This window comes from Siphateles boraxobius, unplaced genomic scaffold (genome assembly GCF_051911475.1).
Source record: "Siphateles boraxobius isolate OS27281-9 unplaced genomic scaffold, OSU_SipBor_1 65, whole genome shotgun sequence".
NCBI lineage: Eukaryota > Metazoa > Chordata > Actinopteri > Cypriniformes > Leuciscidae > Siphateles > Siphateles boraxobius.
In genome coordinates, this window is record NW_027509192.1 from 8,555,827 (window position 1) to 8,579,493 (window position 23,667).

The following is a 23,667-nucleotide window of genomic DNA, read 5'->3' on the forward strand; positions in this document are numbered from 1 at the left end:
AGGAGTAACTTAATAAATGACAGAACATTTTAGAGTAATCCCTTACTTTACTTTTTTTTTATTAAATTACATTAATTAAATTACAGTAATTAATTACTTAGTCATGCATTACACCCAACACTGGATAGGTTAATTATAACTGGAGCGTTTCAGTTCAGTGTAAAGTTTCTGGTCTCCTCTCTCAGTCCTTCAAAGAAAATCCCATCAACTTTTTTGGAGAGGCGAGTGTCCGCTCCCTCCTCCAGGGGGCGGGACGGACACTATTCAACCCGGAACTGTGAATGTGGTCAATTAGAACTCTCCGAAAACTTTCAACGAAATGTAACACCCAATCTATCGAAAATAATCAAATCACTGTCGCTGTGTTTCGCGCGACCAAAGCGCAAATGTTTATCCGCTTCGCTACTCCACTTTCCCGCAGAGTGTGATTTCTCTCTCTCTCCCGCTTCCAACAGGTAAGACGAAACAAAATAACTTTTGTTCGAAACACTTTGGCTGCTACTTCTCTCTAACGTTAAACAAACCAAAACAGATTTAAACTTGTAAATGTTTACATTCATATGTTCGATCTGTAACGTTAATGGAATCTGAAATTGTTCTGAATAGAACAACAAAGCGTCTGTTGATACTTCAAGACTGTAAAACAGCGTTATATACCGTTTAAATGTAAATGCACTGTCTGGTTTATTTGCAAAAAAGTTCGAATTCTATGTAAATGTCTCCCTATACATCCTTTATACTATACGTCAAGTTATTACTGGATAATATGCACAGCCACGCGCACGAAATCTTCAAACATGTGACTGACTAATAATCTTTCTAGAACTTTTGGATTTGCTAAAGGAGGGTGTGATTGTGAAAATTAAATCAAACCTGGCAGAAAAGTGTGTGATGTTGGTGGTCTGTCAGAGGGGAGCATGGATGAAACTCCAGGCAGCCTGAATTCCTCTATACACTCCCACTGGAGATCAGACTGTATCAGACATGCTCTTGCTTCACAGGGCAAGGATCAGTTGGGAATGCTGTAAGCAGACCCTAAAGTAGTCGATGATGTAGCCCGTTTTGACCATTTCTTTCTTGTTGCAGCCATTTCTCAATCCCAAAAATAGCGTTGGGAGGGCTGTGCTGTCCCAACTTCTCTCTGAGCATGCTGAGGCATGCTGGGAATGGAGTCTGGGAAACACAAACATTCGGTCTGTGTCGGACTCAGCAGTTCTTATCTGAACCCTAGACGGAAGCCCTTGTCTTAAAAGTAGTTTAATCTGCTTGAAAAGAGCTCATTAATGTGTGGAGGTTCTCAGTCATGTGGTTTAGATTATTATCAAACTGAGTTAAAGGGATAGTTCACCCAAAAATGAAAATTGTCATCATTTTACTCACCCTCAAGTTGTTCCAAACCTGTAGGGATTTCTTTGTTATGTGCAACATAAAAGAAGATATTTTGAGGAATGTTTGAAATTGCAACCAAACAGTTGTGAGGAACCATTGACTTCCATAGTATTTTTATTTCCATACTATGGAAGTCAATGGGGCCCATCAACTGTTTGGTTACTGACATTCTTCAAAATGTCTTCCTTTGTGTTCAGCAGAAGAAAGACACTCATTCAGGATTGGAACAACTTGAGGGTGAGTAAGTGATGACAGAATTTTCATTTTTGGGTGAACTACCCCTTGAACAAGTGACGTTTCTTTGAATAATCGCACAAATCTTGGAGATATGATAGAAGTTGCAGCTGTTGGGTCCGTTTAGTGCATTTCACTCAACCTAGCTTCCCCTTCCAATGGGATGTCTTCAGAGGACACATATGGAAGTACTTGATTCTGTTTAACAATTCGGCAGAGGCTCCTTAATGAAGCAGCTGTGTGCATGTACTACCGCATGCATATTACATGCAAAAATAGCAGGAGCTGGCTGAAATCACAAGTTTCATACTGATTGGCTGGCTTTAAAGGGATAGGTCTAGTTCACCACAAAATGAAAATTTTGTGATCATTTACTGACTCATCTCATGTTGTTCCAAACCTGTATGACTTTCTTTTTTCTTTGTAAAACAAAAGTGATTTTGAAAAATATCTCTGTTGTTTTTCCATACAATGAAAATCATTGTTTTGGACCCCATTGACTTTCATTATATTGACAGTAACAGTTGAAACATTCTTCAAAATATGCTTTTGTGTTCCATAGAAGAAAGTTGTACAGGTTTGGAACGACATGAGGGTGTGTAAAGGATCACACATTTTTCAATTTTGTCTTTAAGGGATAGTTCACCCAAAAATGGAAATTTAGTCACTCTCAAGTTGTTCCAAACCTGTATGAATTTCTTTCTTCTTCTGAACACCACAGGAGACATTTTGAACTTTTGAGCAAGAAGAATTTGCAAGGTTATAATTGACGTCAAATCCTTGAAAGATATTCAGAGTTAATCAGAGTTTTGTTTTTTTGTTTTTTGAAGGGCCAATCACACCAAGGATGAAAAGTATGACTATAAAAATGTAATAATCTTTCTAATACTGTGAGAATAGTTAAGTCCACTATTTTGCTTTAAAGAGCTTGAGTATTTAAAGTGGCAGACTTATAATAAATAACCAGAATATTATCGTACCTTTGTGTCAACGCTAACAGATATTGTTCTTGGTGTGAAAAAGCCTTTATTTTTTGATCACAAAGTCTAATAAGGCTCTTGTAGGACGGTGTGTAAAACTAACCATGGTTGGTCATTTTTGTCTGTGTGGACATTTCTGGACCAGGATTATGTGACTGCAAAGTGGACTAGACTTAATGCTGATAGTCAGAAATACAGGACTGACGTAAAAAACGAGAGCACATACTATCACACTATTAATCCCAGAATGCCGAGTTAAAGTAATATAAAGCACAACACGAGAGACGCACAAGTTCTTCTTTAAAAGAGGAAGAACACAGAAAACACAGTCAACCTGAAAATAGAATTAGTGACCTATTTAGCGTCCTAGTGCCTATACATTTCACCCTTAGTGGCATTTTGGTATGTTTTGAAATGTGTCAGTATACTTGTGTTCGGTTGGCACTGTTTCAAGTTTGACAGAGTTTTGAAATGAATGGTATATGTTATGTGGCATTAAACCACCCAGCACGGCACAGTGTTTTAATACTTGTACATCGTTTTTAGTGCTTAATATTTGCATTTCTACCCCTAATCTCTCTTTCAGGGTTATAGCCGCTCATCTCTCAAAATGCCGCAGCAAAAGGATATAGTGAAGATTGCCATTCAGATGCCGGGCGCATACCCGCAGCTCATTCAGCTAGACCAGGTGAGCCGCCACGCACTTCCCGTCATTAAAGGGATGTTGACCAATGCGCATGCAAAAGTCCGAAACTTGTCTTTAGTCAGCATTTGAGGAATAACAGCACTGTTCATTCAGTGTCATACTGAAGTCCACACAGATAAATTACATAAAGACCAAGGGTTTTATGAGGAAGTTATATGTATACATATACTGTGCGTTTGATTTTGCAGTTTGCTTACAAGTGCAATACATGTATATGGAAAGCGTTAAAATAACAAGTTTAAGTTCTGTAATAGCAACTTTCACTTGGAATTTACTTGGAATTCGAATGCAGATATGATCACTATTTATTGTATCAGAATGATGACTCATTCTTACTCGTTACTCCTTACTCGTTACAACATATCTGAATTATCAATACTAGATTAAAATGTATATTAAACTTGAGAAAAATATGGATACGTAACAGAAATATAAACATGTATGCATTACTAAGTTCTGAAGGATGCCTATAAATTATATTAATAATTTATAAATTATTTTAGACATATATATTATGTGTATATAGGGAATATCAAAGTCAGCTCTCGATACATATTACTTTTTTGTATTTAAAATTGTAAGTGAAGCAAAAACTCAATTAGTGAGAAAATGGAAGCATGTTTTATTGTCATAAACTCTTATATAATTTTCTTATTATAAAAGTTTCTTAAAATAAAGATGCAAAATGTCTTGTAACACATTTGTTACTGCAATTTGGTCTATATGATCATGGGCTTTCTGTTTCTTACAAATCATAACCAATTAGATAATTCTCAATTGTTTTGAATATTGCCGCCTACCCGGTCGAAGTGCCCAAATGCTGAGCATATTCAGTATCTTCAGAGGCTTTGATCCCATTGTTTGGGACGTCCTAACAGAATGTGTTATTGTCTTGAGGACCCAGCTATTGTCAGAGAAACTCTCCTTTGGGTTTTCTAAACCATCAGATAACTAGTTTGAAATATGTATGAACCCGTTGTGTGACTCTGATTGGTACTTAAGGATTAGAAAGAACCTCAAAGACCCAGTGACCTTTTCCTTCTGCAGTTCCTCGCCATTCCCAGCGCTTCCACTCGCTGCCAGCCCGTTCACCACAAATTACACACCACCGATTGGTCTACCACCCAAACACAAAAATTTCTAATCGGTGAGCCACAGGAGCTGCCACAAATTATGAGATATTTCAGTTGTTGACTTTGGAGAAGTTTGGGCTGTTTTAGTTGTAGTAACTTCAACTTGTTGTCAGTTAGTTGTCAAGGCACTGTTTCTAATGAGTTTTTTTTTTTTTTTTAGTTTACATTTTTCATCTAACACTTTAACAAAAAGCCCAAATACCAAAATGTTTCATTCAGAAATGAACGACATGCTTATCACAAGAGTTGTATTCAAATCATTGCATGCATGAATTGTGTTTTTAACATATTTTTTTTAATAAACTAAGAGATCCAGACAAAAAAAGCATTACCTAATTGAGTCTTGCTACCTAGTGTACAGTAAATGAACATCATATTTTTCTATCTTGTTTCAGAAAAAGCCCCTCACTGCCGTCATAAAAGAGGTTTGCGAAAAGTAAGTGTGTTTTTGACTCCAGAGGTGTTCGTGTGTTTTTCCATAGCTGAAATGTCCATAATGTAAAATACCTGTTTTTGTAAAGGGTGTTGTACTATTTTTTTTAAGGTGGAATCTTCCGGGTCCTGAGAACTATGCTCTCCAGTATGCAGATGGGATCCAGACGTACATCACTGAGTCTGTAGGTCATTTCCATCATCTCCAGTCTGTGTGTGTGTGGACTTTAATCCGATGATGTCAGTTGCTCTGGTTATATATTTTTTTGTTGTTCCTGGGTGGGGTCAGACATGACTTCATGTTGTGTTTACTCTGTTTCTGTCTGTATTTTATGGATGTGACTGAGAGCTGATGATGCTGGGGTTTAATGTGCTCTCATTCATTTGTATGATCAGGTGTGTGTGTGTGTGCATAAAGTGAGAGTCTGGAAACAGTGAATTCCCAGACAAGTTGAGGCAAAGGCTTGAATTCTGATTGTGCACGTAAAGCAGTGAGTTTTGTGCTGCGCTCCAATTGGGCTTTTGAACACCCTAATAAGTAGATTCCAGCATCTTAGAGCACCACAATAATGATCCAATAATATAGACAAAAACAACACAACATGAAGTTTCCCCAGACATATTTAATCTACACTGTGCTTAAGACTTTCTTTCTTTTTTTATATCTGTAATTATTTTCTTTCTTTCTCTTTCTGTCTCTGTCTTTTTCTGTCTTTCTTTCTGTCTTTCTATTTCTGTAATTTTTCTTTTATCTTTTTTCTTTTTATGTCTGTCTCTTTCTTTCCTTTTCTGTCTTGCTTTCATTCCTTCTTTCTTTCTTTCTTTCTTTCTTTTTTCTTTCTTTCTTTCTTTCTTTCTTTCTTTCTTTCTTTCTTTCTTTCTTTTTTCTTTCTTTCTTTCTTTCTTTCTTTCTTTCTTTCTTTCTTTCTTTCTTTCTTTCTTTCTTTCTTTCTTTCTTTCTTTCTCTCTATCTGTCTATCATCTATCTCCATCTGTATCTCTTTCTCTTATCATCCTGGGACCCAGGAATATACTTTTTTCCACTGTAGTGGACATTATATTGTAGTGAATTTCTTGGACCATGAAACATACATGTCACAGTTTTAAGTTTGGATGTCCTGTAAAGAGATTCCAAATTTTCAGAGATACCAAATGTTTGGAGTTTTCGCCAGGACAACTCCTCCTCCTTGGTCTTTAAAAATTACTGATATTAATTTAGTGATCAAATGTAGCACTCTTATGAAAATATGATAATTAATTGTAATTATCATTTAAATTGGACTAATTTTCAAATTGTATTTCATAAATCAACATCTCAGGTAAAGGTTATGTTTATGGTAAACGTTTCAAATCAAAATATGACTTTGATACAGAACAGGACATTGATTTCATACAGGTCCACTGTAGTGGACATCAGAACTTAAATCATGTTTATCATACACAACAAGTTTATAGGGAAATAAATTATTAATCAATATTCCTATGAAATATTAGATGCTATTATTAAAATGTTGGCAATTATTACTCTTATTATTAATATGCAAATTATATACAATGTATAGATAAATTGTATTGAAAAGGAAAACCCATTTATGGCCATTTTACCCACATATTGCAGAAAGTAAAATGGTGTATCAATTAATTCTGTTTGTTGAGAATTGTTGAGAATAATTTTTTATACAAAGTTTGGTTTAAAGAATCCTGAAACCTAAAAATTTATTGTTGAATGAAAATGAAAATAAAAATTTCATGTCATTTTATTTTTTAAACAAATGAGTCCTGGCGCCTGATGTATAAACTATGCGTACGCATTTTTCCACGCACATATCGGGATTTATAAAAATAAACTTGGCGTAAATAAGTGCGCACCGCAAGGATACTCTTGAGCGTGCGTACGCACTCTTTTAGAAGAGTATGTGTTTTGGCGACACCAATGGTGAGCTGGAGTTAAATGTCTTTTTGGTCACTTTTAGACAGAAAATCTAAAGATAATTATACATATACAGAAAGATAATACAAATATAATTTCACAAACCAAGCCTATCACATGAAGCAAACATCCATCCCTTCTTAAATGTCCGCGCCAGCGAGCGCGTTTGGCTGTTTAGTGAAACTGACGCATAGCATAACGCATCTAAAACCGTAAATCTTCATTATGAGTCCTAATCATAAATACAGTTCATGTTCACAATAACAGTTTAAATAAATAAAACAATGATTTAAACTTTGTTTTACTTCTGTTGTAAAGATTTAGATTAAATATGCCATTCTGATTAATGTAGTTAAACACTTAAATTACATGAAATCATTACTGAGAAGTTACAAAAAAATTTATCTTCAATAAATAGAAATATTTGTTGTGCATGCAATGCTTTCAAACACTTTTCCTCTGGCATCCTGTGTTTTAATGTTTTATCTACATAGATAATTGCTTATCATGATAATAGCAGATTGTCTGAGAAAATAGTTTCATGCAAATAATCCACAACAAGGTCTATCTGTTTCCATTAAAAATATAAATCAATTAAAAATACTCTTTGGCCAGTGGAAAAGATTAAGAAAAACTTTCTCCGAAATGTATTCTATACTATTTGATTTATTTATTCAAAAACAAGGCAAGGATAGGCTACTAGTTTTTATTAATGTAACTAATGTGACAGCACAGCCACATTTCATATTTTCCTAATGTCTTGTACCGTTAAGCATGTTATCACGTGGATGAATAATCATATGCAAATGATATGCAGATGAGGATATGCATAGTAAAACTAGGCGTTGTAAGCTCCATATATGGTTGTTTCGGGGAGGAGACGCATGTGCGCACAATCTTCCGCTAACAGGGATGTATAAAGTGAATTCTGCGCAGGTTCAGCCATATTTAGCTCTCTGGCGTATGTACACTTTTAGTAAGGATCCTACGCAGTTTTATAAATGAGGCCCCTGGTGTCCGCTACAGAGGACATAGCATAACATATGAAGTTTTTATTTTTATTTATTTTTTTACCATTTGTTTCTTACGCTCTAAACAATGTTGTGACATAAAATACTAAATTAAAAAGAGAAAATTCTAGGTCTCAGGAGTTTTTTTTTTTTTTTTTTTTAAGTTTCTTGCTGTCTATCCATCTTTCTCTATACTACACACATACTATATGTGCAAGTTATAATGAAGTCTAATAATAGCAGTATCACTTCCTGTACACTGACTGTTGACTGCTTTATGACTTTTGTTCTAGAATCGCCTGGACATCAAAAACGGCAGCATCCTGCATTTAACCAAAGCACCAGTGAGTATCTTGTGAGATTTTGACAGCGACAGTATTTAACAGACTTTGTGTAAGAATCAAAATGTACACAACCACAGTACCATGTAACAGCCATGTTTGCTTGATGATTTATAACATTGTGTTTGTCAGGGCCGTCACGCTGAAGATCTGTATAAAGGCATTCAATGTTCAGACGCCGGCGTGCGCTGTGACTCTCTGAAGCTGCTGGCCTCTGTTTCCACCGACATCACGTTCGCCCAAGAGTTTATCAGTCGCGATGGACACTCCCTGCTCGTCAAGATAGTGGAGGAGGCTCATGAGTCAGTTTCCTGCCTGTCTTTGCCCCATTTCTCCAGCTTAGAGTGTCTTATTGCAGCCCAATATAAAGATCAAAAAGGTGAAAGTATGATTTTTCTTTCTGCAGGGCTCCTCTGATAATGACACACACTCTCACTGCCTTCATGGAGCTCATGGATCATGGCATTGTGTCCTGGGAGAATCTGTCCAGTGTCTTTATCAAAAAGGTGCTAAGCTACTCTCTTCACGTCCATAATACAGTATCAAACCATCCGTCTATCGTTAGACGTCTTTATTACACAGCTTTCTAAATGCTGGATTCTGATTGGTCTTTTGTGGCATTCTGCAGGCACAATTTTTATATAATATATTTTTTCAATATTTTTTTAAATGTTATGCCTTGTATTAATTAATAATTATTTATATTATTAATATACACTACCGTTCAAAATGTTGGGGTAATATTTTTGATATTTTGTATTTCTTTGATGTTTGTATTTCTTTGATAAAAATTCATTAAAAACAGTAATATTACAAAATATTATTACAATTAAAAATTGCAGTTTTCTATTTTAATACATATTAAAATGTAATTTATTTGTGTGAAATAAAGCTGAATTTTCAGCATCATTACTCCAATCCTCAGTGCCACATGATCCTTCAGAAATGATTCTAATATGCTGTTTTGCTGCTCAAGAAACATTTATTATTATCAATGTTAAAAACCGTTGTGCTGGTAAATAGCTCTGTGGGAACAGTGATATATATTTTTTTTCAGGATTCTTCTGTAACATTATCCGACCCAAAACTTTTTAACAGTAGTGTATTTATTAATTCATTGTTTTTTATATTTTAAATATTTATATAATATTAAAATAATAATGATGATAATTAGTATCAAACACATTATTATTGCAATTTATCTCTAATGTATACCCTTACACCCTGTCATACATGTTCACACTGTCTGTGTTTATTTTGTGATAATAATGGCTTACTGAGCACATTATACAAGCCTCTTACCAGATATCCTTTACAAAATGACGAAACTCATTGGTTACCCTCTCAGTTGTTGCCTATTCAGTCGTGTTTGTTTTTCAGATTGCCAGTTTTGTGAATGCGAAGGTGCTGGACACGTCTATCCAGCAGGTGTCACTGGCTATCCTGGAGAGCATGGTGCTAAGCAGCAGTAGTCTGTTCAATGAGGTCAAACTAGAAGTCACCCTCGAGAGACTCCTCTCCCATCTCCAGGTGTAAGTACAGAAGAGGGCTTGATTATTTGGCTGTTTTAACTTTTTGCAGTATTGGAATGTTTACTTACTGGATGTGGAAGACAAATAGGTCCTTTAAACCGTGAAATGCACCAGATAAATTTCTTTTTTTTGAACAACAAAATAATTATTCTATTATTATTGTTTTGTATTCTTTTTTTAGTTTGTTTTTTTAAGTTAAGAAGTGAAACCTTTTACTTCCTTTATCATGCAAGTGAATGTTTTTTCCTCATTCAGAAAATACCTTTTGGTGTAATTCATGTAGATATGTGTCATGTTTAAGATTAGCATGTGTTTTTAGCATTGTGATTTTTAAAGGTATGTAATTTTGGCCCTCTAGTGGTTAAACACAACTGCATGCAGTTTGCGGAAGAACATTACATTAACACTAGTAACAAAGACTACCTCAGTAAGCCTATTTTGAAAAAAAAATGACTTGGTTTACCTTTAAATCAGCGTTCTAACATTATTGATTCTCATTTTCCCTCCTTTTTTCTTTTTCTTTCGTCCAAATCTACTGTAGAACAAACCAGCAGCTGCAGACTAAGGCCATGGCTCTGCTGATGGCAATGCTGCAGGCTGGGAGAGAGGCAGACAGACAGGTGAGTGTTCTGTCTCTCTGATATCTTGGTTTTGCTGACACTGTCTTTTGGGTTTACTATAGTGCAAGCAAAATAAAGAACCTTTTTTAGTTAAAGGCTGTCTTAAAAGCTATTATGGATTAAGCTTTAGAATCACATGAATCTTTTTTATACAACTATATTAGAATGGAAAACTGCTAATTTAAATTATGATATTTCACAATATTACAGTTTTAATGTGTATTTGTGACCCCGGATCACAAAAGCATTCACAAGTAGCACTGGTATATTTGTGGCAATAGCCAAAAATACATTGTATGGGTCAAAATGATCGATTTTTCTTTTATGCCAAAAATCATTAGGATATTAAGTAAAGATCATGTTCCATGGAGATATTTTGTCAAATTTCCTACCATAAATATATAAAACATTTATTTTTGTGAGTGAATGCAGCACAATCGCGAACATAACTTTAAAGGCGGTTTTCTAAATTTTTTTCGATTTTTTTGCACCCTCAGATTCCAGAATAGTTGTATCTCGGCATAAATGTATAAATGCATTTTTTGTATAAATCTCAATTTCAAAAAATTGAACCATGTGGCTGGTTTTGTGGTCCAGGGTCACATTTCATCAAATAAATCTGCCTTGATGAGCATGTGAGACTTGCAAAAATGATGTAAAAAATCTTACTGAACTCAGACTATCGAACAGTAGTGTATATTTTTGTTGCTGATGATAAAACATGGGCAGGTAGTTGATTTTTGGACTCTAGTTTAGATTCAGAAAATCAGAAAACTGACACTGTTTTTTGTAATAAAGCTGGTATATGGCTTGTTTTGAATGGTTGTTGCACTTTAAAAAAAAATCTGATTTTTTAATTTTTCAGGAGCTCTTTGAATTCCTTGAGAAGAGGAACCTACGACAGTATATTCACAAGGTGAGAAAGTTTTGAAGCTCATCAATTGATATAATACTTCCTATTTTGTCCTGTTACAATAAACATTTTCCATTGCACCACAATCTGTACATGACTTTATGTAGTTATGTTGACATTTTAAAGTGCCCCTGTTTATTATAAAGGTTCCTTATCTTGTTTTAAAGATCTCCTACTATTAATTTTACATGCATCCAAGGTCAAAAGCACTTTAATTTTCTCATAATATACAGCATATTGCAGCATCACCTCTTTTCTAACAGTGTCTGAAACAGTTCAATAAAAGATTTGGTCTCCCTAAAACCCCTCATTTCTAAGAAACACTCTGATTCTTCACTCTGATTCGTCAGATGGCCCAGTCTGTTGTGATTAGTCCACCACAGCGCTAAATATCCATTACCATATCTGAATTTCAGCTCTGGAGGCTTCCTCAGCACTTGATACACAGTGATATGAATGATAGGGTCGGTTTTACCTTATCAGTTCGAGATAATGTCCTCATCCTTTAAAAGTGCATGCAAAGTGGATTAGCTTTCGCAGCGCATAAAACAGCGTCTTCTCTTCCAGGCCTCAGCTACAACTACAGTGTTTGAGGGCGAATCAAAGTAGACGTTGTTCGTGAGCAGCCAATCAAGATCATAGGCGCGCATTATGCAAATTAGTTACAAATTGACGACTCGTTTCAGGCAGTTCAGAATTGCTTCTTTCTTTTAGGAGACAATAACTCCATTTATAATGCACTTTGAACTTAGAGACTTTGCAGACCTTTCACATTCACAAACAGCTATGTTACACACTACATAAAAGGTAATTTCTGAAAAAGCATAATAGCAAATACGATGTAACAACTGTTTCTGATTGCAGAACATCATCCACAGCTCTAGTTCAGTAGGAGATGAGATGGCCCACTATCTGTATGTGCTGCAGACGGTGCGTCTTAACCACTTGGAGCCCCGAATGAGGACACCTCTGGACTCCTACAGCCAGGTTTACTTTCATTCTGCACCTTCATTTGGTTTCTGAGTCGCTCAGTCACTTTTATCTCTCACACACACACACATTTCTCCCATATCCTTCAGGACCAGAGGGAGATGCTCCACGGGCTGCGGCAGGCTGCGTTTGAGACAGAAAGCGAGAGCGGTATGAGTAATGAACGTAGACGGTCGCTCTGCGCTAAAGAGTTTAAGAAGCTCGGCTTCTCTGTGAGTTTCCAACAAGTTGTAGAAGTGTGAATACTGCACAACAAACCTCAAGGCCTAATTTAGAGTATGTTTCCTGTGGTCTTTGTTTGTCAGAATAACAGTAATCCTGGTCAGGACTTGAGCCGGTGTCCTCCGGGTCTCCTGGCGTTGGACACCATGGCTTATTTTGCATCCCGTTACCCTGATGCTTACAGCAGGGTGAGTGAGCCCACATGGATATTTTGTTATGTAATGCAAGACAAAGACTTTTTAAGGCCAGAATACATTACTATATCAGTATACATAAGTCTCTGTTTCACTGTCTCAGTTTGTGCTGGAGAACAGCAGCAGAGAGGACAAGCACGAGTGTCCGTTTGCCCGCAGCAGCATCCAGCTCACGCTCATCTTGTGTGAGATCTTGCGCATCGGAGAACCCCGTGAGTGAACTGACACAGCTCTGGAGATGGTGGCAATGATCAGATGAAGATTTTATAACTTAGGCTATAAATATATGTTTTTGAGGGCCAATATGACTTTTCATCACTAGAAATTTTGTACACTGGAAAGTTTTTGCAAGGCATATTTTCCGAGTATAAGAGTACAACTTCACTACTGTATTTCGGACTGTACTTGTATCCCATATAGCCATTTTATTTGCTTCAATTTAAAAAATGTCTACTTAGGCTTGTTCAGAGAGGGTATTTTCAGATGTGAGTTTTTTTTAATCAAATATAAATTATATATATATATATATATATACAGTATATATAAATAAAATATAATTTTTATACATATATACAGTATATATATACACACACACACACACACACATATATATATATTCAAAAGTTTGTAATCATTACTATTTTAAATGTTTTTGAAAAAGGACTCATCAAGCCTGCATTTATTTGATCAAAAATACTGAAAAAAAACAATAATATTGTGAAATATTATTACAATTTAAACTAATGTTTTTCTATTTTAGTATACTTTAAATTATAACTTATTTATGTGATGCAAAACTGAATTTTCGTCAGCCATTACTTTTGTAGTCTTCAGTGTCACATGATTCTGATATCATTCTAATACATTGATGAGCTGATATGCTTATGTTGTTGTCATTGGTTCTCATATACTCATCTTTCTCATGTCTCTTTCGTAGCCTCTGAGACCGGCTCAGACTATCACCCCATCTTCTTCGCTCAGGACCGACTGCTGGAGGAGCTTTTCTGCATTTGCATTCAGCTCCTCAACAAGACGTGGAAGGAGATGAGAGCCACTCAGGAGGACTTTGATAAGGTAGATCATCACATTTACAATCTGTGTACTTATAGGGACCTTTTCCACATCCTCTTTCATTTCATTGTATAAAAGTATTGGTCTGCTGTTACTGAAACTAGTGTATTTTTACGTTATTAATAGCATTTGACTTTCTCATTATTTTCCAACTTATAATATTTAGTTTCTTGCTCCAAAGAATGTTGCACATTTGTTTTATAGGAGGCTCACCTTCTCACTGGGCCTCAGAATTAAAAAGTGGGCTTTGTGTTAAATCTGAATAACCTCCTAATTACCTGTACTTTTGGCGCAGTTTCCACAAAATATTTTAAAATAACAAGGACAATTCTGCTGTCCATGATATATTAAAGTCAACATGAAATTAAATTGGGGCAAAATTACTTTTTAATACCTGTGTTGTTATCGTTTTATAAAAGTTAGATATATATATATATATATATATATAACTTTTGACTATATTAGTTTTATTTCAGCTATATTTTTAATGAAAAAAAAAATGCAAAAAAAAAATATATATATATATATATTTTTTTTTCATTTTTTTTTTTTTCATTAAAAATATTACTAAAATTAAAATAGTAATTCAATTAAAGCTAAATATTTTTTATTTTACAAAACTAATAAAAATGACAAGAACATACATTTACGAAAACTTACACTAAAATGAAAACTGAAAATATAAGAATAAAAACTAATTCAAAACATTAATAAATATTATGATGATACTAATTAATAGACTAAATAATTTTATTTTGTACACTTTAATCTTTTGGGTCCTCAATAGAGGCTCCATTTCACAATCCAATCAATTCCTGTTGGATAAAATAAATTTCCCCTATCCGTCCGTCCATCTGTCCGTCACTGTTTCATGTTGACTTTAAAGATACAAACAAGTCATGAGAAAACTAGTGCAATTATAAGGTTTATTGTTATTGCCTATCATTTTAAGATCAAAGTGTATTCTTGAAAGCTTTATAATTTGTCACTGAGTCACAATAGATGTATCTCAGAAGTGACCAGCTGCAGCAGTGATTTATAGTTTATAGAACAAACGGATATTGATCGGTTCATCTGGATGCGTCTGAGAAACGTCAAGCTGGTGGAATGACAAGCATGCCGAAGAGGCAGACTCCTTCTTTAAGTGCCTTTGGGTATATCAACATTCCCAAAATTGCTACGTCTCCTTTTCTGATGTTAAAGAAAGCCTCCAACTATTCAGCGGTGCAACAAAACAGACCTCCATTTAATAAACGCTTTCAGGCCGTAAACCTCGTGACCCTCGTGACCTTTGGAATGGAGCGAGTGTCCAGCTGACCGGCCTGTCTTTTGTTTTCATTGACCGTCGCCCCCGCCACACCGACCTCATGGGCAGAGACTTTATAAGGGGGTATTAGAAGAACAAAAAGAATCCCGCTCCCTAGCAAAAATACAGATCAACAGTAAACCACATCCCAAAAATAGTTCAATGCTTTAATGTCTAAATTGTGTTTTCAAAGCATAACTCGCCTTTTTTTTCTCTGTTTTTTGGGGGGGAAATTAATGTTCAGAAACAAGTGGCTCATATTTAACAATTCAGCAGTTTTCTTAATGTCAGACATGAGAAAAGTAGCCAAAGTTAAGTTGTCATTTTCCCTCTAAGGGGAAATTACTCAGACCGTGTGTGTTTTCTCATCAAACTTACTCAGTTCACTGCTTTTTCCTACAATCTTGACACCCTGACTGTGCTGTTTCTCTTTAACGCCAGTTAATTGTTTCTGGCATAGTGCTATGAACTGGTTTGCTGAGGCCTGTGTGTGTGTGTGTGTGTGTGTGTGTGTGTGTGTGTGTGTGTGTGTGTGTGTGTGTGTGTGTGTGTGTGTGTGTGTGTGTGTGTGTGTGTGTGTGTGTGTGTGTGTGTGTGATGAGTGTATGAGTTTAATGGGGGGCATCTAGAGGGAGGGACCATACAATCTCTCTAACACATACACACACCCAAACACCTACACACACACACACACAGTGTCACTGTGGTTGTGAAGGGACCACAGCTGCTGCTTTAACCAAGGCTGAGGTAGGATGAGTGTTTTGTCTGTGTTGTAGTACTATTGACAGTATAAACATTTTCTTCTTTAATTCAATAACCAAGATATTGGGAAGATGTAAATTATGTGAGGTGCTATCAGTATATTGTGCATGTATGTACGAGTTGTAATGTCGTTTATAATATTTAACTCTCTATTGCATTGTTGATGACAAGCCCGTATTCTTTACATTGTAAGCATGTTATGCATTTTAGATGGATATTAAATGGTTAATAGTGAAGGGATAACCTTTTCCGGCATTTTTCAGCACTTAGACCTCAGAAACTTTATATTAAAGCATTTAGTCATATATTTTTTTTTTTTATTGTTAACACATGCACAACATTTCTGAAATGAAATAAACTCATTCAATATTTATTAAAAATTCACTAAAAATGTGCGAGTGACATAAGAAGGAATAATAAAAAAATCATGTTATTCGACCAAGTGGGCAGTATTATATGTCGAGTCACTACTCTGAAAATTATCTGATTACTCAATATACAGGTGCTGGTCATATAATTAGAATATCATCAAAAAGTTGATTTATATCAGCAATTCCATTCAAAAAGTGAAATGTGGATATTATATTCATTCATTACACACAGACTGATATATTTCAAAGGTGTATTTCATTTAATTGTGATGATTAAAACTGACAACTAATGAAAATCCTACATTTAGTATCTCCGAAAATTAGAATATTACTGAAGACCAATACAAAAAAAGGATTTTTAGAAATGTTGGCCAACATGAAAAGTATGAACATGAAAAGTATGAGCATGTACAGCACTCAATACTTAGTTGGGGCTCCTTTTGCCCGAATTACAGCAGCAATGCGGCGTGGCATGGAGTCGATCAGTCTGGGGCACTGCTCCGGTGTTATGAGAGCCCAGGTTGCTCTGATAGTGGCCTTCAGCTTTTCTGCATTGTTGGGTCTGGCGTATCGCATCTTCCTATTCACAATACCCCATAGATTTTCTATAGGGTTAAGGTCAGGCGAGTTTGCTGGCCAATCAAGAACAGGGATACCATTGTCCTTAAACCAGGTACTGGTAGCTTTGGCACTGTGTGCAGGTGCCAAGTCCTGTTGGAAAATGAAATCTGCATCTCCATAAAGTTGGTCAGCAGCAGGAAGCATGAAGTGCTCTAAAACTTCCTGGTATACGGCCGCGTTAACCTTGGACCTCAGAAAACACAGTGGACCAACACCAGCAGATGACATGGCACCCCAAACCATCACTGACTGTGGAAACTTTACACTGGACTTCAAGCAACGTGGATTCTGTGCCTCTCCTCTCTTCCACCAGACTTGGGACCTTGATTCCCAAAGGAAATGCAAAATTTACTTTCATTAGAGAACATAACTTTGGACCACCAGCAGTCCAGTCCTTTTTGTCTTTAGACGCTTCTGACGCTGTGTCTTGTTCAAGAGTGGCTTGACACAAAGAATGCGACAGCTGAAACCCATGTCTTGCATACGTCTGTGCGTGGTGGTTCCTGAAGCACTGACTCCAGCTGCAGTCCACTCTTTGTGAATCTCCCCCACATTTTTGAATGGGTTTTGTTTCACAATCCTCTCCAGGGTGTGGTTATCCCTATTGCTTGTACACTTTTTTCTACCACATCTTTTCCTTCCCTTCGCCTCTCTATTAATGTGCTTGGACACAGAGCTCTGTGAACAGCCAGCCTCTTTAGCAATGGCCTTCTGTCAGTTTTGTCAGTGCCACAGACTGATCGACTCCATGCCACGCCGCATTGAGTGCTGTACATGCTCATACTTTTCATGTTCATACTTTTCAGTTGGCCAACATTTCAAAAAATCCGTTTTTTTGTATCGGTCTTAAGTAATATTCTAATTTTCGGAGATGCTGAATTTGGGATTTTCGTTAGTTGTCCGTTTTAATCATCTTTACAATTAAATGAAATAAACATTTGAAATATATCAGTCTGTGTGTAATGAATGAATATAATATCCAAATTTCACTTTTTGAATGGAATTACTGAAATAAATACAATTTTTGATGATATTCTAATTATATGACCAGCACCTGTATATCTGTCTGCCACATATACTACTGTTCAAAAGTTTGAGAAAATTTTATTCAGAAAGAACGCATTGATCAAACGTGATAGTAAAGACATTTATAATGTTAAAAAACGTTTTCATTTTCAAATAAAATCTGTTCTTTGATCTTTCTATATTTATTAAAAAATGTATTAGTTTCCACAACAATATTAAGCACCACAGCTGTTTTCAACATGAGCAGCAAATCAGCACATTGGAATCATTTCTGAAGGATCATGTGATACCGAAGACTGGAGTAATGATGCTGAAAATTCAGGGATGAATTACTTTTTAAAATGAATGAATTTGTAATATTCTTATTAAAGGTAACAGTGTGTTGGGCTGATTTGTGAGATTGTGAGTTGTTGTTGTTGTTTTTACCAGATGGGGGCAGCAAATCCCACAATCTGATATTTTAAATTCAGTCATTTGCAGGACCAGAGATAATCAGTTTTTTTTCCCTGCTCTTTTTTTATTTATTATCATTTTATTTTTTTACATATTCTGCAAAATATATTTGACCAAATCTGCAGAGTTAGACATGCAGTAACATACAAATACCTCAAATTAATTGATTGCCATTTTCCAAAACATCAGTACTTGAATAATACACTGACATTTTTTTTATATTGTTTTGTATTTCTCAGGACCATAACATGTAAAAGATATTAACATTGACCTCAGAGTCTAAAGTGAGCAGTGTTGTCTGCTAACGCTCCCTCTCTTTCGGTTGACCGAGCGTGTCATTACAGTTCTGTCTGTGTCACAGCAGGACGCTCTCTTCAAGAGAGACCCATATTTTCATTGTCTGTTTCTCCTACCCTGCTGTTTTATTTGAGTTTCCCCCATCTCCCCTTTTCTATGTTTCTTGACCTGAACCCCAGAGAGTTGTTATTTAGGGGTGAGTGAGGCCAAGCAGCCTGGGTTTATTGGAGGAGATGGACACACTGTGGGACTTTTTCAGTCAATCACACACATTGCAAGTATAATATCAGATTTTTAAAATGATTAAATTTTTTCTCGTTCTTGGTCTAAAGGTGATGCAGGTTGTCCGGGAGCAGATCACCAGGACTCTGTCCAGTAAACCCACGTCTCTGGAGCTCTTCAAGAATAAGGTGAACGCATTGAACTACAGTGAGATTCTCAAACTCAGACAGACTGAGAGACTCCACCAGGAGGAGACGCTCGCTCCACCTGTGCTGTAAGTAGAGATGGGAGAAACCAAGCTTTCAATCAATTAATTCAATTGCTCTCCAAAATGATTCACTGTTGTGAAGTGCTCAAGGTCAGACGCTGGGGACACCTGCTGGTCAAAACAGTGTAAACTCAGCCCAAACACACAAAAACACCTTTTACAAACCAATTGCGAATGAAATGAAAAGATTGCACTTTCGATAAAACAATTTAAAAGCTTTGTGAAAAGAGTTTGTATAATATGTGTTATTTGATTAATTTGTAGGGCTTGTTTTTTTGTTTTAAGAAGAGCTTTGTTAATCATCCAATAAGAGATTGTTAACCATTATTAAAGCTACAATATGTAATTTTTTTCGCCGCTAGGGGTCGCTAACCTCTTACAATAACAAAGGCGTAGGTTGATGACACATAATTCCAGCAGACTTAGTCACGGACGTGGAGCTCTCGGCATCTCGATAACGCCACGCTGATATTGATCCTCGTTTTAGTCCTCCTTTTGTCCCAAAGTCTGCTTGCCATGGTCCATAATGTTTGAACGAAACAACAACAGCGTGAGCGTGCCGCCAGACGTCCACGTCTGTCGCCATGGTTACTATGGCAGTACGAGCGGAAACCAGGGATAACGCGGATATTACGTCATTGACGGGCGACAAGTGAACAGGGAGTCCGGGACGAGCCATTATTTAAAATTTGAATTTATTTAAAATTAAAAGTCTTTGGGAACTTTTGGGATATTGAGTATATAACTGCAGGAAATATATCACACTGTGCAAGTCTTTTATTACAAAATTCTTACATATTGTACCTTTAACTTCCTTTTTATTATTCAAATGTGTCATTAAAAATGTTTACTGAGCCGAGATCAGGCAAAAGCCATATAGACACTGATTCAACTGTTTCAAAACAGTTGTGATATGATCTTTTGCTGAAACTTTGGCAGTTTGATACGAATGGAAGCTTGTTTCTGCCATGGAGAGAAAAAAATCACTTTAGATCTTTTCTTAGATCTTTAGATCTTTCCAGAATTGTGAGATATAAACAATAAATGTTGCAAAAACCTTTTTATTTTGCATTCCGTAGGAAAAAAGCTAAATTGCGAGACGTAAAGATGTAATGTCAAAATTGTGAGATTATGAGGTAAATTCGCAATTTCTATTTATCTTGCAATTGTGAGGAAAAAAGTCAGGATTATAAGATGTAAACTCGCAATTATGGTTTATACCATGCAATTTTGAGATTTGAACTCGCAATTGTGAGAAAAAAAGTCTATATTGTGAGATATACAGTAAACTCACCATTTTGAGGGGGAAAAAGGCAGAATTATGAGACGCAGTCGCAATTAACTTTTTTTATTTTACTTTTGTTAGTCTGGTGGAAACAAGCTTCCATAGATACACTCTCCGAATCACTGGTTTGAAACAAATGATTTGCAAATGTTTTGAAACTTCATGAAACAGTGTTTCAAAAGTGGCCATCATGCCACCAACGTTTACAGAGTGATTGTGATTGCACGATCCCTCTGATGTCGCTTCATCGCATGAGTTTTCTCGCTGTCTCGCTTTGTGTCCAGTGAGCTGAAGGAACGTCTGAAGCCGGAGCTTCTGGAACTCATCAGACAGCAGAGACTAAACCGTCTGTGTCTCGGGACGCTCTTCCGGAAGATCAGCAGCCGACGGAGGCAAGGTGAGACGCCAGGATCCTCTGAGGAAGACACCAGAAAAATATTATTAGGTCCTTCTGTCTGGAGTCATTTTCGTTGTTTTCTATTTTATTTTATTTTTTAGACAAGCTGTGGTATTGTCGGCTCTCTCCTAATCACAAAGTCCTGCACTACGGAGATGTGGACGAAGAGATGGAAATGCCCTCCATCGAGGCTCTTCAGGAAAAGAGTAAGTGCACTTGAATCCAACTCCTCTAGAATGAGAATGTTCACAAGACTCTTTTTGAGTAAATGACCTCTGACCTCTTTGGCAATAAAAATTCCCTACATTTTTATGTACCCTCAGTTCCTGTCGCAGATATCAAAAGTGTGGTGACTGGAAAAGACTGTCCTCATATGAAGGAGAACAAGGGAAAACAAACCAAGGTATGATGCTAATGTTCATCTGTGGCTTCTATTCAATATTCAAATAAATTTGAATTTAGGCATCACAACATTAAACAGGATGAAAAATGGATATTCATTTTGAAGTTTGCTAAAGATTGCATTAACAGTTTTATTACATTAAAGATGTATTTTAAGTTAGTGTTAGATGACAGCAAAGATCATGTAAATTTAAAAATTAAATGTCTAATATCGACCGATAAAATCTCAAATATTGTCTGATGACCAGTATATTACCGAAATTGACCATATTAATGTCCTTAATAGTCCTGGGTTGTGTTTGGTTTCGCAGGAGGTGTTGGACTTGGCTTTCAGCATCACGTATGACGTTGAGGAGTACAGCTTGAATTTCATCGCCTCTTCCAGAACAGATGTGAGTTTAATGTGTTTTTCCACTACTGAACTGCTGGAAGTTATTGCAATGTTAACTCCGTTCAACTGGTATTAATTGAATTGACTTTATTTGGGGGTAAAAAGGAGTATTATTATAAGTCCTGTTTTTTGTCGTACAGTTCTGTCTGTGGACGGATGGGCTTAACGTGCTTCTGGGGAAGGAGATGAGCAGCGAGAGCATGCGCAGTGAACTAGAGATTCTCCTTTCTATGGAAATCAAGCTCCGCCTCCTGGACCTGGAAAATGTCCCGATCCCAGACACGGCCCCGCCAATCCCTAAACCGCCCAGCAACTTCAACTTCTGCTACGACTTCAGCCAAGCTGAACAATAACGCAAGACCCATAAGCTGGACCCAAAAATGGCCTCTCGGTGGCAGCAGAGATGCAGGTTCTCAGATTGGAATTTCAGGGCTTGATATAAAAAAGCACTTTGAACAATCATAGTGAGGTTTGTCTGTGGTGCTGTGCTATAATATAAGTGCCTGCGGAGAAAATAATGCTCATGCATTGAGCGCTTTTTGACATTTTGAGAGCTTTTTAGACCTGTTTGAAACTCTTAACGCACACTTTTTGCCTCCTTTCCCCCTTTTACATGTTTAGCTTCTACCAAAATTATAGTAAAAAAGGCATTAAATGACATTGAGCAGCTTAATAGGGAGGGAAAAAAGATTAAAATATGTATGTTATGAAAAGTCTGTGCTTAATGTTGACGTCTTCATTGATTCCCTTGATAATGGCCTTGAGACTCAATGTGGTACTCAACTGGTACGATGTTATAGAGCTTTTAAAACAATCGCTGATTAGGAGTTCATCATGGAAATTGCTTCGTAGATTGAGCGTCATTATATGTAGGTACATATGCAGACACACACATTGTGAAACTCATTTATACTGTTGCATGGCATTATTGCAATGACGGCATGCGCTGTATGTTTGTTTTCATACAGGTTGCATTATTAGGTGCACATAAAAGGTCAGTGTGCTGGATTAAAGTGGTGACAGATTGTTTCTGACAGGATTTGGTACTGAAGTGGGATTACACTGGTTTGTGTGTGAGAGGAGTAGTTTATCCAAACATGGTTTGAAAACACTGCATGAGTATATTGGCGTGATTTGATACTTTAAGCCATGTCACATAATCATGTTTTTAATTTACACTTGATGTACATAATCTCACATTGTATTTTTGGTTTAACAACTTCTTTTTCCTATCAGTTCAAAATACAGTTATCCCTGTAGGATTTTACATCAGTATTCTGTGTGAGAGATGATCATGTTTCCATTTTAAAAGATTTTGCATTTTATCAGGAGCCAGATTTCATCCACGGACTGTTTCAGCTAAAGATCGAAAATGTAGTTTTGTCTTTACGTAACAAGCACTTCTTTGTATGTTGATTTAAAATAGTTTTGAGATCAAAAATATATAATTCAAACAATCTGTGGTTTCTTTGTATAATGCATTAATGGAGCTGTCAACATTAATTTGTGGAAAAGCATGCAGGATTTGCTATAAACACTTGTGTAATCCACTGATTTTGTTCTTTTTTGTGGTAGTCACAAATCTAATGTCATTGATCTAGCAAAAAAACAATCCATGTACTGTATTTGCTGTTTTGTATAAAGCTTTCCTTGTTAAACTTCTGGTACTGTGTAACAATCTTGTGATGTGGCCGATTAATTCAAGATTTGTTTATTCTTTGTATGGAATAAAAGAATATATATATTATCATAAATCATCTGTTGCAAATGTGCATTTTTTTTTATTTTATTTAATTTAATTTGACCCTTATTTAACCAGGGAAATCTCTCTGAGATTAAAAATTAAAAGAGTGTCCTGGCCAAGAATGGACAGCAGTTACAATCACAAGCTTACAAATCTAAACCAGTATAAAATTAAAACACTTACAAACAATTGCACATTATTGAGTCTTCTTCAAGTGACCTAATAATAGATTTAAAATGTTCCATAGGCACCAGAGTTTGTAATTTCAGTTTTGTTTGGAGTAGATTTAATTTAAATGGAGCTGCATACATAAAAGGCCTTTTCCCCAGTTCAGTTCTTACAAATGGAACAGAAAGAGTAAAACAATTTTCAGACCAGAGGGAATATTACCCAACACTTTTAAACGATACATGGAGTCTTTCAGT

At 36.1% G+C, this 23,667-nt stretch overlaps 1 protein-coding gene across 1 annotated transcript; it reads left to right on the top strand.

Moving 5' to 3' along the window:
- The first annotated feature begins 135 nt into the window (after positions 1-135).
- On the top strand, positions 136-23,252 carry elmo3 (engulfment and cell motility 3). The gene is made up of 21 exons (XM_077210668.1): positions 136-455; positions 3,190-3,291; positions 4,838-4,878; positions 4,987-5,059; positions 8,108-8,158; positions 8,288-8,457; positions 8,562-8,661; positions 9,536-9,687; positions 10,229-10,307; positions 11,173-11,223; positions 12,085-12,207; positions 12,300-12,422; positions 12,516-12,620; positions 12,730-12,838; positions 13,564-13,700; positions 18,866-19,029; positions 20,593-20,705; positions 20,807-20,911; positions 21,029-21,108; positions 21,419-21,499; positions 21,639-23,252. The coding sequence occupies exons 2-21, from the start codon at positions 3,214-3,216 to the stop codon at positions 21,849-21,851; spliced, it is 2,148 nt and encodes a 715-aa protein (XP_077066783.1). The 5' UTR covers positions 136-455; positions 3,190-3,213; the 3' UTR covers positions 21,852-23,252.
- The last annotated feature ends 415 nt before the right edge of the window (positions 23,253-23,667 follow it).